At 35.1% G+C, this 15875-nt stretch overlaps 1 protein-coding gene across 10 annotated transcripts in view; it reads right to left on the minus strand.

The window, feature by feature from the left end:
* Nucleotides 1-15875, minus strand: part of LOC132698049 (titin-like) — a 206587-nt gene that overhangs the window by 126152 nt on the left and 64560 nt on the right. For all 10 annotated transcript variants that reach the window (XM_060663890.1, XM_060663888.1, XM_060663894.1 and 7 more), the window contains 9 exons: nucleotides 12042-12326; nucleotides 11792-11986; nucleotides 11378-11650; nucleotides 11134-11325; nucleotides 9193-11074; nucleotides 6324-6487; nucleotides 2802-3372; nucleotides 384-1580; nucleotides 119-325 (listed from right to left, as the gene is read on the minus strand). In XM_060663890.1, coding sequence (XP_060519873.1) covers nucleotides 119-325; nucleotides 384-1580; nucleotides 2802-3372; nucleotides 6324-6487; nucleotides 9193-11074; nucleotides 11134-11325; nucleotides 11378-11650; nucleotides 11792-11986; nucleotides 12042-12326 — 4966 coding nt within the window. The remainder of the gene's footprint in view (nucleotides 1-118; nucleotides 326-383; nucleotides 1581-2801; nucleotides 3373-6323; nucleotides 6488-9192; nucleotides 11075-11133; nucleotides 11326-11377; nucleotides 11651-11791; nucleotides 11987-12041; nucleotides 12327-15875) is intronic.

The raw sequence follows: 15875 nt of genomic DNA on the forward strand, positions 1-15875 counted from the left end.
GTAAAGTTTGTTATAACATTTATCTTTCATGAGAATGGAAACATAAAGACAGCATTTTTTATGCTTTAATTGGAATTTTATGAGTTACACATCAGTGCAGTGTTAAATCAGGACTCACCTTTTTCGATAATAAGGGAATGGCTCTGGCCTATAGATTTAACCTTACAGTTGTTGCCCAAAGCTTGTTTGATAGGCACCCCATCCTTGTACCACGTTACCGTCGGTTCTGGAGTTCCGGTAATTTCCACATCCATGATTATCCTATCGCCTTTCTTGGAAACCTGAGCTTGAAGGCGACGACCGAAGACTGGCGGGAATATCGTTTCTAAAATGAAAAAGGATAAGTGAACCCCATGTCGAATTGTTTTTTGGACACTACGTACTTCTGACGACCAAGTCAGCAGTACTGGTGGCGGAACCAGCTTCGTTCGTCGCGGTGCAACTGTACCTCCCTCCGTCTTCACTGTTCGTGTTTTTGATTTCAAGCGACGCTTTGTTTAAATCGAATTTAATCTTGATCCTATCGGTCTCTCTAAGTTCTTCCCCGTTCTTTGTCCAAGTTACTTTTGGGGTTGGCTGTCCGTCTAGTATGCCCTCCAGAATGACGTCCACGTATTGATCGACTATCTTGCCCGTGACAGGAGACACAAATTTCGGTGGCCTCGTAATTTTAGCTGGTTTCGTAATAACTGATTGCTCTATTGATTTCGTTTGTTTATTAATATCGACCTGATCTCCGATTACGTAAGTTGAAGACGATTTCTCGGAAATGATTGCCGGTTCGTTACCAACCTTATGGTATTCCTCGATTCTTTCGGATTTTTGAATTTCTGGGGCTGCCTGGTTTACTTGCTTGAAGAACTGAGCATTTTGAGAGACGGTCTTATGTTCTTCTATATGGGGCTCCGCGCTGGTCGTTGTCGTCATCTTGCTGGAGGAAACCGTGGAGGATTTAGTAACGACTTCCTTGTTAACCGAGTATGACGTTTCTACGTGTTGCTTCGTTTCGATTGGCAGACCAATTGATGCGGGTAATGAAACTGATTGCGGATGAACCGAAAGAGAGGCAGCCCAACTGGCTTTGCCGACTTCGTTTTCCGCTACGCATGTTATGGTACCTTGGTGTTCCTTTTTGAGGTTGGGAATGCTTAGCACTTGCCGATCTCCAGAAGTGGAGATTAGAAAATCTTTACCCGAGATAGAGTCACCATTGAAAAGCCATCGTATTTTCGGCGTCGGTTTTCCAGCTACGATGCATTCAAACTTAGTGGCGGTATCTTCGAAAGCAACTCGGTCGTTGAACAGTTCCTTAAAGACCGGAGCCGATTTGGTTTCCTCGTGTTTTACCGATTCGGAAGGTTTGGACGTTTTTACTATTAGTTGCGCGAAGCATTTCGCGTCTCCGGCGAGGTTGGAAGCTTTTACCGTATAAACGCCCTTATCGCCAGCTTTCGCGTTTTCAATTTCCAGTTTGAAATTGCCTTCCGAATCGTGTATTGTTTTGTAGTGTTCGTTGTCGGTAACGGGGATGTTGTTTAAGAGCCATTTTAGTTCGGGAGTTGGTTCCCCGGTTACGTTTCCTACAAAACGAACTTTTTTATTAAAATTTATGATAAAGCAAAATCTATTAGCAAAGCTACACAAATTAGAGAAAAAAAATGAAAAATAAATATGGCTTTATTTAGTAAAAGATTTATTTTAAAAAAATGATAAAAGGTTATCTAGAAAAAATTCAAAAAATTCAGCGTACTATTTCAATGCTTTGGAATGATAAATAAATATCGTATCTTAATAAGAAGAGACCACGCGAGCCCTAATAAAAGTGATGTATGGTAGGAAAAATTTTAATTTGAATAAAATTGCAGAATCCATTGGATAGTTGTTATTAGTGAATTAGTTCAACTACTAATTGGAATTGCGGAATATTTGTATTTGGTGAAATAACGGAAGATCAAGAGAATAAAATAAAATAAAAATGTATAGGGTGAATGAAAGTAATATACATTGAGTTTCAGCTTCGTGATTTTTACATATAAAATCTCAAAAGAAAATTTAAGAATAAATAAGAACTAAAAGTTCATATTTCCACAAAATTATATATTTTGACATGACAATTGTTTCCACAACACCGTGCCTTTATTAAATGTGGTTTAAAAATAGCTTTCAGAACTAACAACACAATAGGAAAATATTTGAAAAACAATAAAACGAAATGTCCAAAATCTCAAAAATCAGGTGTCTACAGGTTGAAATGAGGATTCTAATTATGCTACACACTTAAATACAGAAAAACACATTTTTGACGACAATTTTGATATTTTACATAGAGCCACAAAAAGTAGAAAATTAAATTTATTAGACGCAATGGAGATTAACAAATTGAGACATTCAAATGTATTGCTTAACGATCCATTAGATTTAAATACCTCTCCTTTATTGAACTTAAATTCTCACAACAACATTAATTAAGGTTTTATGGTCATTTTTCGGTATAAATAGTAGCAGGTAGTTGTTGAAACAATTGTCATGTAATAATATATAATTTCATAAAAATATGAAGTTTTAGTTCTTATTCATTTTGAGAAAATTTAAGGTAAATGACGCTGATGAGGGTCAGAGAAGAGGGTTGGCTGAGCGAAGTGAACGAGGCAGTGATTGTAGGTAGCTAGGTGCTAGGTACGAATGACTTTGCAATGAAGCAGTTTTTTGATAATGTAGGCCTGAAATTTTACAATGAGAATTTACGGTTGAAACGAAAAACTGAGGCGCATAGTACGTTAATAAATGAAAAACAGACTCACCTTCAAATGATACTTTTTCGCCTTCGGAAACCAATACATCGGTCAAAAGCTTAACAAATTTGGGAGGGACACTAATTGGTTCCGGTGGTTTAACAGCACTTGGTTTAGGTTCGACGGTAAGAGAACATTCACTCGATGCCTCTCCGGCAGAGTTTAACGCGACAACTTTATATTGTCCCGCATCTTCGGGAAGCACCTCCTGGATAACCAATGAACATCGATCGCCTTGGAAAAGTAGCTGAAAATCGGGCGATTCCTTAACGGGGTGGTTATCGTGGTACCAAATGACTTCCGGTTCCGGTTGACCGACTATTATGCAGTCTAGGCGGATTTTATCTCCTTCCTTTACGGTCGTGTCCGTCAGTTGCAGCTGAATCGACGGTTTGACGGGTTCCATATCGCTAGCCAGTTCCGAATCGGATGTTTCTGTCGGCAATTTTCCTTTGACTGCAACCGAACTGGTAGACGAAGCTTCACCTGCGACGTTTTTAACATTTACAGTGTAAGTACCGGCGTCTTTCGGGAACGCCTCGTATATTACGAGTGTCGCCCTGTTGCCTTCGGTTTGCAGCTGGAAAGTAAAAAAAGTGACGATGTTTAAACGAAGAAACGTTTCTGTGATTCAGAAATAAATTTATTCGTCAGTTGCAGGTATAGCGTATTTTTAAATTCGTATGCCGCCGTTCATAAACAGCGAAAGTTTGCGAAAATAGACACGAAGTATTTGGTCATAAAAATGGTAGCTCGGTGTCTGTCTGGTGGTTTTTCTGTATATTTTTGCACTTCACCCATTAAAGATACAAAAAGAGTGCAATACGAAAGTTTCATGTCATATCAAAATGTCCAACATTAACATTGTTTAAATATGCCACCACCATGTATACCTCAAACTCTGATAAAAATTCTGATTTTTCGACTTCTTTTATATAAAAAAATTATATTATTTTTCAGAGTTGATTTTAGCAGGCATTGTTGAGATATCTCCATGTAAATATTTGTGTTATTAGTAATAAAAATAAGAATGAAACCAAAGATCTTGTCTAAATATCCTGATAGCTGAGAAACGCCTGTTTAAGGCAACCATTACCAACTATATTTCTTCTGTATAGAACACGTTGGGGATTAAAATTTGTTCTCAAAATTAAATATTCTCTGTCTCAACAAATTAATTAATAACAAACTAAAACCGTCAAAATTTTGACATTTGATATTTTCGAAATCAAACATTTGTGGATTAAGGCAATTTTGCATTCGATCTTCTCTTCTCCTCTCTTTTTAGAGACACTGTGTATTACATCATATTCTCTATAATAAGATTTTTTTTAATTCGTATTCCAAATAATTTTTCGCGTTTTCATGTAGAATTTTTCGAATTTGCCGCCATGTATATTTGTGAGATTTCATTCATTAGCTTTGGAAATACCTGCATATATATTTGTTCGGAAGATCTTTAAAAAGGTATTTGGGTCTTAAACATAATAGTGGCAATCGCAAATTGTTACTTACAGGACATTTAGTTTTCGAGCTGGCAAATTTATGAACATTTTCAAAAATGTTTAATATTGTGTGATGAAAATCTAGAACAGTAAATGTATAACATATGTACTGGGACTTTCAGTATCACGTATTATTTAGCAAACCTTAAGGTAGGTTTAAGGTAATCATAATTCTCAAAATCTTGAAAAGAACATTAAATATTTTTGAAAACACATCAAACAAGCAACCTCTACCTCACTAGAAATTTTAGATGCAGCTGTTGCTTCATGATGCTTCAAAAGTTTAAATAAAATTTTGACTTTTATCATTGTTTATTAGCAGACATCTAGAAGCTCCTAAAAATAAAAATTATTTTCATGAAAAATTCTTCAAAACTAACGAAAACTAAACAAAAACTTGATCAATATTTCCCGAACATTGATATTTAAACTAAAACTACTCCAGTGGATTCTACGTACAATTGAAAATACAATATCTACGATACCACCCTCTAGCTCGGAAACTAAGAGTGTTAGGACAGTTTTCTTAGCGGCATCTTTCGCTTCTCAAAAAATGGGATCCAAAATAAAATAAAAATAATAAAAAATAAGTAAATAAATAAATAAAATAAAACCAGGTTATGGTAATTTATTGCATTCTAAAACAGTGTTTACGAATGGTACTTCGCACAGATCTTAAGCAATGCGTTTTTGCCTTTGCTTTCCTTTTTTATGTTGGCACGTTCCGTCGGGTATATGTGTATTTTTAAATCGTCCCAGTTCAGGTTGTCGGCTCAAAGCGTGCGGCATTAAATTATGAAAATAATTTCTGTAAACTCATTAGGCCAGTTAATTATTTGTTTTTGATGCAAGATGATGCATAGTAGGTTAGGTATGCTAATATCTTTTTACTTAATTAATCAACCTGTCCTGATTTTTTCGAAAAAAAAATGTAGATTTAAAATAACGCAACATTAAAAAAAAAGTGATTCGTATATGTCGCAATATCCAGCTGTTCCAGCCAAGTTCGCTTTCAGAGGCAAGATCAGGATCATCGACTTTACCTTCACCTTCCATTTGCCGGAGGAATCGTTTATATTAATAGTACAGTCGCTATACCTGGAAAGTTTTGCTTTAGATAATTTTATTAATGTGACGTACTCTTTTCGAATTTTATGCTACCGGATTTATTATGGATGGAGCACACAAAAGCAGCGTTTTGACAATATCTTCTTTGCTACTCATTTTGCAATTAACGTTCAAAAGTAAAGTAAAGAAAATCTATCGTAAGTTCTACTTCCAACATGTATTCTCAGTAGACAAGGACAAATATTTTAGGTAGAATTGCTTTTCATACTAAACCATAAAATTGTCTCCTTGGGTATGGTGAAGCTTGTTTATCAAAAAAAAAAAAAAAGATTTACAGAAGAGTAGGTGTTAAATTAGATCCTAGCGTAACGTAGCCTAGACATGTATTTGCGTAAGTGTTTTTATTTTAAAATGAGAGGAAAAGAAATGTGAAATCTAAATCTATAAGATGACACTTTTAAATAACCTTTCTAAACTAAGAAATTTAACAAACTTTACAGGTAACACTAAATAAATATACTAAGTCTTTAATATACGCTACATAAAATTGATAGAATTGGCCAAAACCAGATCAACTATCATGTAAGACTGAGCAATTTCAGTATATTTATGTGAAATATTTGGCGGTCAATATTTCAAAGTATCACGAATTCGTAAATTATGAATAGCTACTCTAAGTTGATTTAAAATTTGGTAAAATTCGTGTCATTGTTATCACCGATGATGGAAAATCAATGTTAACAGCAACATGTACGCAGAAACCAACGAGTTAGTACAATCAGAATCAGCGACAAACGTGTATTGCATATCAAAAATCCCAAAATACGATCGACGACATTACACCTGACCGGTCCAAAATTAACATCGTATCATAAAAATGATCACCCACGCGAATTGCACACCGAACCGTACCGGGCAAAAACCAAAACGAAAAATTCGACGGCACTCTCGCCCTTACCTTGAGTTCACGCGTTTCCTTCACTGGTTTGCCGTTGTGTGACCAGGTTAAAGTTGGCTGCGGCAATCCGGAAAACTCGCATTCCAATTTTATTTTCTGACCGGCCCGAGCCATCACGTTAGACAGAGGCGTCAGGAACTGGGGTGCTTCGGCGGAGTCCGATGCTGAAAAATTTTTCTTTTTGAATCGAGTGTTAGTAAGACGTAGGAATAAGTCGCAACAGTCATTCTTAAAGGAATTCTATTTTACAAGGTGATTACAAAAATCCCATATTTTTATGAATTACTAGCCGGTTTTGAAGCCAAAAGTTTTTTTTTGGGAAGCTGGCTATAAATTATTGAGATAAAACCAAATAATACGAGATGCCATAAACTCACTGAAAAGTGAAAACTGTGTTCGAAGGCTCCCTGAACGTTTGTCATAAATAAATCGATATACGGTCATTTGGAAAAGGACATTTGGGCAATATATTATCGAGCGTGGTCTGCATAGGAAAAATGTTATTCCCAACATGGCTTTCTTCAAGGAACATCAACTGTAACAAATCTACTTACTAGATTTCAGAATTTAGGAGAGCTTTGACTATGATGATGGAAATGGACTCTTGCTGATTAGAAATTTTCTTTAGGATAGTAAATTTTGACGTAGAGTAGGGTCTGCTCCCTTCAAAGACTACAATATTTAGAATGGTACTCCTCAGCTTCCAGTAAACTACTTATATTTGCCCATGATACTAACATCCCACCTCTTTACAAACTAAGAGAGGACCTGAACAACTGTAAACGATTGAACAGACTAAAAAGATGCTGTTTAAGGCCAGAATTTAATACTTCTGAATAGATCCTAGTTTAGGCGTATTATAAAATAAAGTGGGAATAACCTGTTTTAAGAAAGACTAAAGACTCAAACACTAAATATTATAAAATTAAATGGTATTCAATGTATTGCTTGAAAGAGTCAAGAAGAAAGATAAACTTCCGTATGTGCTACGAGTGTGCTACGAAATCTTCCTTAAGAAAATCCCATGGAAGCCTTAAAATAAATAAGAAACTCTTCGTATGCATAGACTACGTGGTGACCTTATTAAAACATTTAAAATTATCAATGTTTGTCATAACTGCGATTTGAGAAATGTCTTCCGCATTAACCAAAATGGAAACGAAGTTATCTAAGGAACCCTGCAGTAAGATATTGGAACAAAATATCATGAGATCTATTTCTAGGAATGTCCTCAACATGAATTAGTTCAATAATCGATTTGACAGACAAATATTGAACAGAGATAAATGATTTATTCATTATATGCGTAACTTCATTTATCTATTATTTCACATAAGGACATAGGTACTGACTAATTAGTTTCACCGGCTTTTCGTGCTTTCTATTGAAATCGGCAGTCATAGTAGTAATAATAATATTTTAGCTCAAATTGGCTGTAATTTTCCTGTATTCTAATATTCCTTATCAGATTTCCTTGATTGTTTTTCTTTCAGTTACAACTTGCTTGTTAAAAAATATTTTAATTAATTCAAAAGCATCGCAGGAATTGCATAACTTTAATAGATATCAATTCATAATAAGACCCTAATATATGTCAAATCTATTGCAAAAAAAAAAACTGAGGCGGCTTTTACTTGATGAAAATCCATTTAACAAAATAAATAAGAACTCAAAGGTTCAGATTTTCCCGAAATTATATATTTTCCCATGACAATTGTTTCGACAACACCGTGTCTTTATCAAATAATCAAATAATAATATCACATTTGAAAAATAAATTAAATAATTTGTCATTATCATTGATTCATTTTTGAGATTAAGTTGAGTATTTCGCAGGCGTTACAAAATTTTTGCTTTTTGTTAAAGGCATTATGGAGTGAGTGAGTTATCGAAAAGTTTAAAAATTTATCGTTACGTTTGTAAAAGAGCATACAAATTTGCACGCAGTTCAAAATATATATCATAAATTTGAAAAAATAATAATTTTTCCAAGACTAAGCCACCATTTTTTAATTCCTGCAATCAATCTTAACACGTTTTTACACGGTAGTAATGAGTAAATCTATGATGCTTATTTACGGTTCGCTGAACTTATGTTAATGACGAGTGACAGCGGAAAATGCTTGAAATACGTTTCCTAGATCATTTGTTTTGGTGGGTTTAAAAATACCAGCCCAGTTAATTTTAGTTGAAATTGCAAGCGGTTTGCGTACTTTTTTTTTCGTTTCCCTTCCCCTTCCGAAACTTTTTTTTATTAAACTTTAATTTTACAGACATATAATCAACTTTCATTATATTACTCCTCGATAATGGGTGTAATAAAATTTAGTTAATTTAAATAATCGGTATAATAAAATTTAACAGGCGAAATTAACGGCGAGCAAGTAGTTATATATGATTTTCGAAAAGCTGACATTTTCTACGAAAATACCACATTGCCCAGAAAAGGTTTTGTAGCATACTTTTTCGTTTTCGGAGCAATCATTTTATTAATCATTTATGATATTCAGTCATCCATTTGGGCCAGTAAAATCAATTGCTGACGAATCAAATTTTATTTCGTGAATATTTTCGATCCACTTTTAGCAACAAGCAAAGCAAAGCTATAAAAGATCAGATAATATCAAATTTCTACTGCACGCCTCTTGTAGAATAACAATAAATTTTCTTTTTCACCTCTTCATGATTAGGTCAGTTATTAAAACTACAATAAATTTAAGTGAAATAAAAACTCTTTATGCAATTGATAAATATGATTGTCGGGAATATTTCATAGAATGTGGTTATTTTTTAATCGATAGTTCGTTTTTCTCTTTCAAAAATCTTTTACAAATTGTTAAATAAAAAACAAATTTTGAAAACTACTTACGAGTAACTAACAGGTTAGCCGTGCTCTGTGCAGTTCCTTGCTGGTTGCTGGCCTTGCAAGAGTATTCAGCTTTATGCGCAAGATGAACATTTTCAAAGCTCAATATTGCCTCACCGTTATTATAAGTAATAACATAATCAGGAGAATTATCAATGCACTCGTTATTCTTGAACCACTGAACCGTTGGCAATGGGTTTCCTTCAACTTTACACTCGAACCGAAATGTACTCCCTTCCTTGGCCACTCCAGGTTGCAATAACTTGGCGAATGATGGTGGCGTTAACTGTTCCTCGGGTTCCGTTTCTTTCACGGATAGCACTGCCGATGTTTCAGCCATCCCCGAGGCATTGATTGCCCTGCACGTATATTTCGAAGAGTCCTCTGCGAACGTTTCTTCTATTGTAAGGGTACACAATCCGTTGTGAACAGAAGTGTGATAGTCTGGATTGTTTTGTATGGGAACGCCTGATTTAAACCAAGTAACTTGAGGTGTAGGATGACCAGTTACTTGACACATGAATGTAAACTTTGATCCTTCTTGAATAACAGCATCGCTAAGTGGAGAAATAAATACTGGCGACTCGTGGGGTTCTTCCACCATTGGACTCTTTTCCCTTTGTAAAGATTCTATTTTATGGGTCTCGGTTATTTCTGTGATCTGAACTGAATGCTGCTTGTGCTTCTCTTCTTTTAGTCTCGCTTGTTCCGCTTCGAGTCGCAGTCGCTCTGCCTTGCGTTTTTCTTCTTCTTGACGAATCAATTCCTCGGCTTTCCTCTTTTCGTCGTCAATTCTCGCCTGCTCGGCTCTAAGTCTCTCCATTTCTATCCTAGCTTCTTCCGCCACTTTCCTTCTTTCTTCTTCTAGTTGCGCCCTAAGTTGTTGCTCTTCTATTTTAATTTTCTCAGACCTTATACGCTCTTCTTCGATCCGAGACAATTCGGCGTTCTTTCTTTCTTCTTCTAATAACTTTTTCTGCTGATCCAATTTGGCTTGTTCGGCGCGCAACCTCTCTTCTTCAACTAAACGCTGTTGTTCAGCCTGCCTCTTTTGTTCTTCCAATTTTTTCGCTTGCTCCATTTGTCTTGCAACTTCCGCTTGTCTAGCCTCATCAATTCTACGTCGTTCCTCTTCCTCGGCCTTTTGTCTGGACAGTTCAGCCTGTTTAGTTTCTTCCAACAATCTTATTTGCTCAGCCTTCAGCAATTCAACCTCCTGTCTCGCAACCTCCACTCTTCTGGCTTCTTCGGCGAGGCGAGCTTCATCAATTTTACGTTTCTCATCTACTAGTCTGGCCTCCTCTGATAGTCTAGCTTCTTCTGCTTTTCGACGTTCATCAGCTAGTCTAGCTTCTTCTGCAATCCTAGCTTGTTCTGCTCTAAGTTGTTCTTCTGCTAGACGCTTTTGCTCCGCCAATCTTGCCTCTTCGGCTTGTCTGCGTTGCTCTGCAAGCCGAGCCTGTTCAGCAAGATGAGCTTCTTCTGCCTTTCTTCGTTCTTCGGCAAGACGAGCTTCTTCCAATTTTCTCAATTCTTCGGCTTTCCTTGCGTTTTCTTGTTCTCTTAACAAACGCTGCTTTTCTTCTTCTGCGGCTACAAGATTGTCCGACAGCGCTTGCAGTTCGTTTCTGATTGATGCGAATGAATCTAACATTTCTCTGTTAGCGGAAATAACGGGAGCTTGCTTGGATTGTTCGGGTCCATAAATGTAATACGCCAAGGTGGATATTTCTTGAATTCTTTGCGACTGTTCGGCTTCGCCTGGTCGAAGGAATAAATCGATTTCTTCCAGAAGTTTTAGCGCTTCTTCCGGTTGTTTCACAGAAGTCGATTTCCGTGCGATTGTTATGAGCAACTTGCTGCCTTCTTTAAACCAATCGTTAGCCTAACGAGACACATTTTTATATAGTGACATAAAAAATGATATATCTAAATTTTATTTACCTCGTCTACCAGTTGGAAATACTTTACATTTTGATCCAGGCTCTCTTTGGTTGTATCAAGTTGATTGGTCAGGTTGTTAAATTTAAATCGGACTGTAGATATTTCTGTTTCGATTTTTGATACGTGCCCAGGACATTCTTCTTTAAGTTTGTTTCCATCGCTGCTAAGCTTTTTGATGCGAATTCCCATAGTCTGCAAAATTTGAATATTAAACCTAAAATTATTAATAGTTGAGAGTTCGTACCTCAACGTGCCTTGTAAATTGTTGGAACGTATCCCTAGCTGATTTTGAACTTGTGGAGGAATCTCCACTCCGGTTCTTGACATCGTTCAACTGTCGACTGAGATCGTCTATTGTTTGAATGATTTTTTGTGATTCAGTGGTGAATTCCACTATTTGGCGATACGTGTTAAATGACTCCTGCCTTTGGCGATAGATATTTTCGAATTTAGACTTGCTAAGTTCTAAAATATATCGCAGCTTTCTAATATCTTCTTCAGCAGATGAAGATGGTTCCTGAAAAAAAAAGAAGATAAAGCAACTTAGTTTAATCTATTGATATTTAAATCAAAGCCTCCACGCTAATACGAATGTTAAGTGAAAGTAGTGTTATTAAATTTTTTATTCAATTATCGAACCATCGAACATTAAACTTACTTGCTTCCGAATTCTGTGCTCGATTTGTTCGCACTCGGCTTCAGCGAATCTGAATCTTTCCGCTATGGTCTCTCGAAGTAGATCGTGTTCCCTTTCAATGCTTTCAATGCTTTCCAAATCTTGCGGCTGGGCGGAAATGAACGCTTCAGCCTTTTTATCTATCTCTTCCAGATTTCTAAAATACCCGACTAGAACCTATAACAGTAATTTCATTTAAACATAGTTTGCAGATGTTGATAATGTCACGTACCTGCAGGAGTATTTGGTATTCTGAAGAAATTTCTACTAACTTTTGATTCAGCTCGTTGAGCCTGCTCCTAACGGTCTGGGTTGCTTGGTCGGAACTGTGAGCTTTGGCAATAAGCTCTTCGGCGCTTCGTATTTTCTGAGCCACTTCGTTCTGAGCTTTCCTGATGTCCGGTAAAACCTTTTCAAGTTTGTGTTCTAAGAATGCCGCTACCTCGTTCGGTTTGGTACTATTGGTGGTGATTACAGGATATAACTGCGAGTCTAGCTTGGATACCCAGCTGATTGTCTGGAAAAAATGTTCCATTTTAGAAAACGGTTATTGGGAACTTTTATTTTATTGCAGAATAATATAATAAAAAAATAATACTGAATAAGTTTTGTGTACAAGGCGATTCATATTAAGTTATATATATTATTTTTACATATACGATATTATAAAGAACTTATTTATTTAAATTTAAGTTTTAACAAAGGAGAGCCACTTATATAGACAATGTTTATCACATTCTGTGGGAATTTCCGTTCCTTACCATTATGTGTCTATCAATGCTTCGCCCCGTCTTTTCTCAGCATTTTGTTTTTTTTTATTCATATCTTAGTGTCGCTTGCTAAATGCAATGCGGAATTTAATGACAAACGTAGTCTATTTTCCAAATTAACCCAAATTTTATTAGTTATTATGTTATTATATATTGGCAGTATACAGTTAATTTTTCTAATTACTGCGTTGAATGTAATATTAATATCAGTCAATAACTACATTTTGCACTATTAACCATGGAAATATTCACCATAGATATAATGGGCAAAACCAATATATCAGTAAAGGAACCATTCTGTAAACTAGAACGTAGTTTAGAAAGTGGCACTACGCATAAATGAAGTCAAGACATGATACATGTGTGTTATCAGGAAAGACGAGACAGAGTTGGCCAGAACCCCTCAATACATGAATTCTAATTTGAGAGGGTAAAGGTTTCAAATGCTTGATACCAATAAGAGAAGAAAATGGTATCAAAGAAGAGATAGGAACAAGCATTCTTAGGTGAAATAGATGCACGTACGTACTAGACAATGACCTCCGCATCCCATCCCGACAATCGTAAGGCTATATGAAACTACGATAAAATCGATAGTGATGTATGGCTGCCAACTTAAACTTCGTTGTTTCGAGAGAAAAGTGCTGATACAGATTTATGGCCCAATACTGCACAAAGTTATAGAATCAGAACCAACAAAGAGCTTCACGAACTAAAGGCTCAGATATAGTACGTTGGCAAGGCATGTTAATAAGACTACCAGCGAAGCGATGGATTAACCTAGTCTGGCAAACGAATCAGGAGATGAAAGAACAATACGTCCAATAACCGTAGAATCATGAGGTATAAGATGGATGGACACCAATCTCACGATAGAGCTGTGGAAGAATTAAGTAACATTTTTCTTTGTCAGTCATAGAGGCATATTGACTATTTCATATACCGGGTATGCCTAAAGTAAACCTTTAAGAATATTTTAAATATAAATTCAAATGTTTTGACATCCGTTGACCAAGTAATTAAACCTACCCACAATATTTTCAGTCATATTGTCCTTATACCCATAACACATTTTTGAATACAAGCACATTTTAAATATTATCAAAACTACGCGCAATAAAAGCAGATGCTTCACAAGTAACCTAATTTAGCTAGTCGAAATGCTTTGCTAATGTCAAAGAGCTATACGGAGTGTCCAAATTGAAATTGATTTTTGCGATTGAGATGGGACATCATTGTATTTTCCGAAATATTTCTAAAATATAAATAATAATGTATATCAAATTTGGACCAGATCCATTTCATAATTTTTCAGAAAATCTATGATCAATACTATAGGACGGTGGTGAGGAAGAGAAACAAAATTTTTTAAATTTGCGGCCATAGTAAAGAAAACCAAAAATTGAGCTCGCAAGCTTATAAATACGATCCGGTCGAAACGTTTTAATAAAGCAGACAGTCGTAGAAACAGGGTAGTGGAGTGTGACACGTGTTTTAATTTAATTCTGGAACTATTTTGAATTTAAGTTATAAATATCCAAGTGTCTGGTTAGCGCTGGAAGGATTTCGAAGTCTAGTCTTAAGTACGACATTTATCCTACTTCGGTGGGCTAAGAGTACGGCGACATACTCGTTGCATGTAAAATTATTTTTGACAGCGACACCTGTCTTTCTTCTGGTTTCCGTTTCGTGTTATTAGTTGGACATCTCTCTGCCCCTTTATCGGAATTTATGTTGAAAACCGACCAGGAACTGGGCGTAGTAATTAAATGAGTTTTATTTGTAATACGTGTAGTTTCTCGTCAATTGGTTGAATGTGTATGAACACGTGCACATTGTAAAGATTTGTTTGGCACAGACATCGTGTGCGTTAACGAGACTCTATAAAATAATTTGTTATTGAATTATTTCAATTTTAGAAAATAGTTTGGATGCGTTTGCCAGGACGCCAACATTGGAGACATAGAAATTGAAATGGAAAATATTAATTTGCTCATTCCAAATAGTCGACCGATTTTAAAAATACTCATAAAGCACAAGTCGAAACAATATTATGCGTTCTGAGTAATTAAACATTCGTTTTTCGATTATTTCGTTGTTACGTTACGTAAAAGATACGAATTCAATTCTGAATTTTTATGTATACATAAAAAATTATAAAAATACATCCTTTTAGATATAAACAAACTCTATTTCAGTTAGAGGCGTCAACCGGCAGGTATGTATTTTAAAACATTATTTTATTTTTCAAAAAACGACCTTTAAAAAGAAAAGTTTTTTTTTCAATTTTAGGTATTAAAAGTAATGTATAAAAAATTACATTAACAAATTTTAGTTAATTATTCTCCTGAACTGAACTAAGTTCAGGAGAATAGAGGGTCATTAATTATGTATTGACACGCCACTTGCAGTTATTCGATGACTTATTAAAACAATAAAAAAATCAACGGCAAAAGATTTGTGCTTTACTCCATGTTTTTCGAATTCGTTATTAGAAAAAACATACGAACCTATATTTTGTATAACGTAACCTAATATTTTTGTATAACGTCGATTTTAAAAAATGAAACCCCACGTCTTTAAAGAGTAAAAAAGGATTACAAAAATATGTAATTTGTCTATGTCTCGATAAGCTGTTTTTGAGATATTGGGTATAAAAACAAACGGAAAATGAAAGAAGGGAAAAATAATTTATTGTTAAATAACTTAAATTTTATTTTTTGAGAATCCCTGCAAAAAGTTCGTTCCAATTAAAACGTTGTATGATTGGGCACTATCTTGATGTCAGCTCATCGTATTGGTGTAGTGATAAGTTTTCAAGTCAATTTTTAACTTCACTTGTCGCTATGTTTCGATATCTTTCGCCATTCAAGGTCTCATCATAGATAATTGAAACTGAAATATTAACAGGTAACATTATATATCTTTGTAATCTTAGAATAATGTACAGCGTATATCTTAAAAAAGTGGCGTTACACAAATATATTAGATACATTTAGAAAAATAGAAAAAATTTGTCCAGTGCCTGCAAATTTTAGGTATTTCTGTTTTTCTACATGTGAACTTTTCTTTACAGAAAGGAAAATTTTATCATCAAAAGAATTTGAGAAATTTTTTACGAGGGAACTATACCAAACCACTATGTAACTCAAAATCTGACTGAATTAAAATTCCCAAAAATTAAATAAATTTATTCATTCCAGTTGTAAATTGTATATACGTTTTTATCGGTGAAGTTCAGTTTATAAAAACTTTTGTTTATGGGTTTCCATTACCTTATAGCTTTTCTTATTCAT

This window comes from Cylas formicarius, unplaced genomic scaffold (assembly GCF_029955315.1).
Source record: "Cylas formicarius isolate icCylForm1 unplaced genomic scaffold, icCylForm1.1 PGA_scaffold_2__14_contigs__length_35257938, whole genome shotgun sequence".
Lineage (NCBI taxonomy): Eukaryota > Metazoa > Arthropoda > Insecta > Coleoptera > Brentidae > Cylas > Cylas formicarius.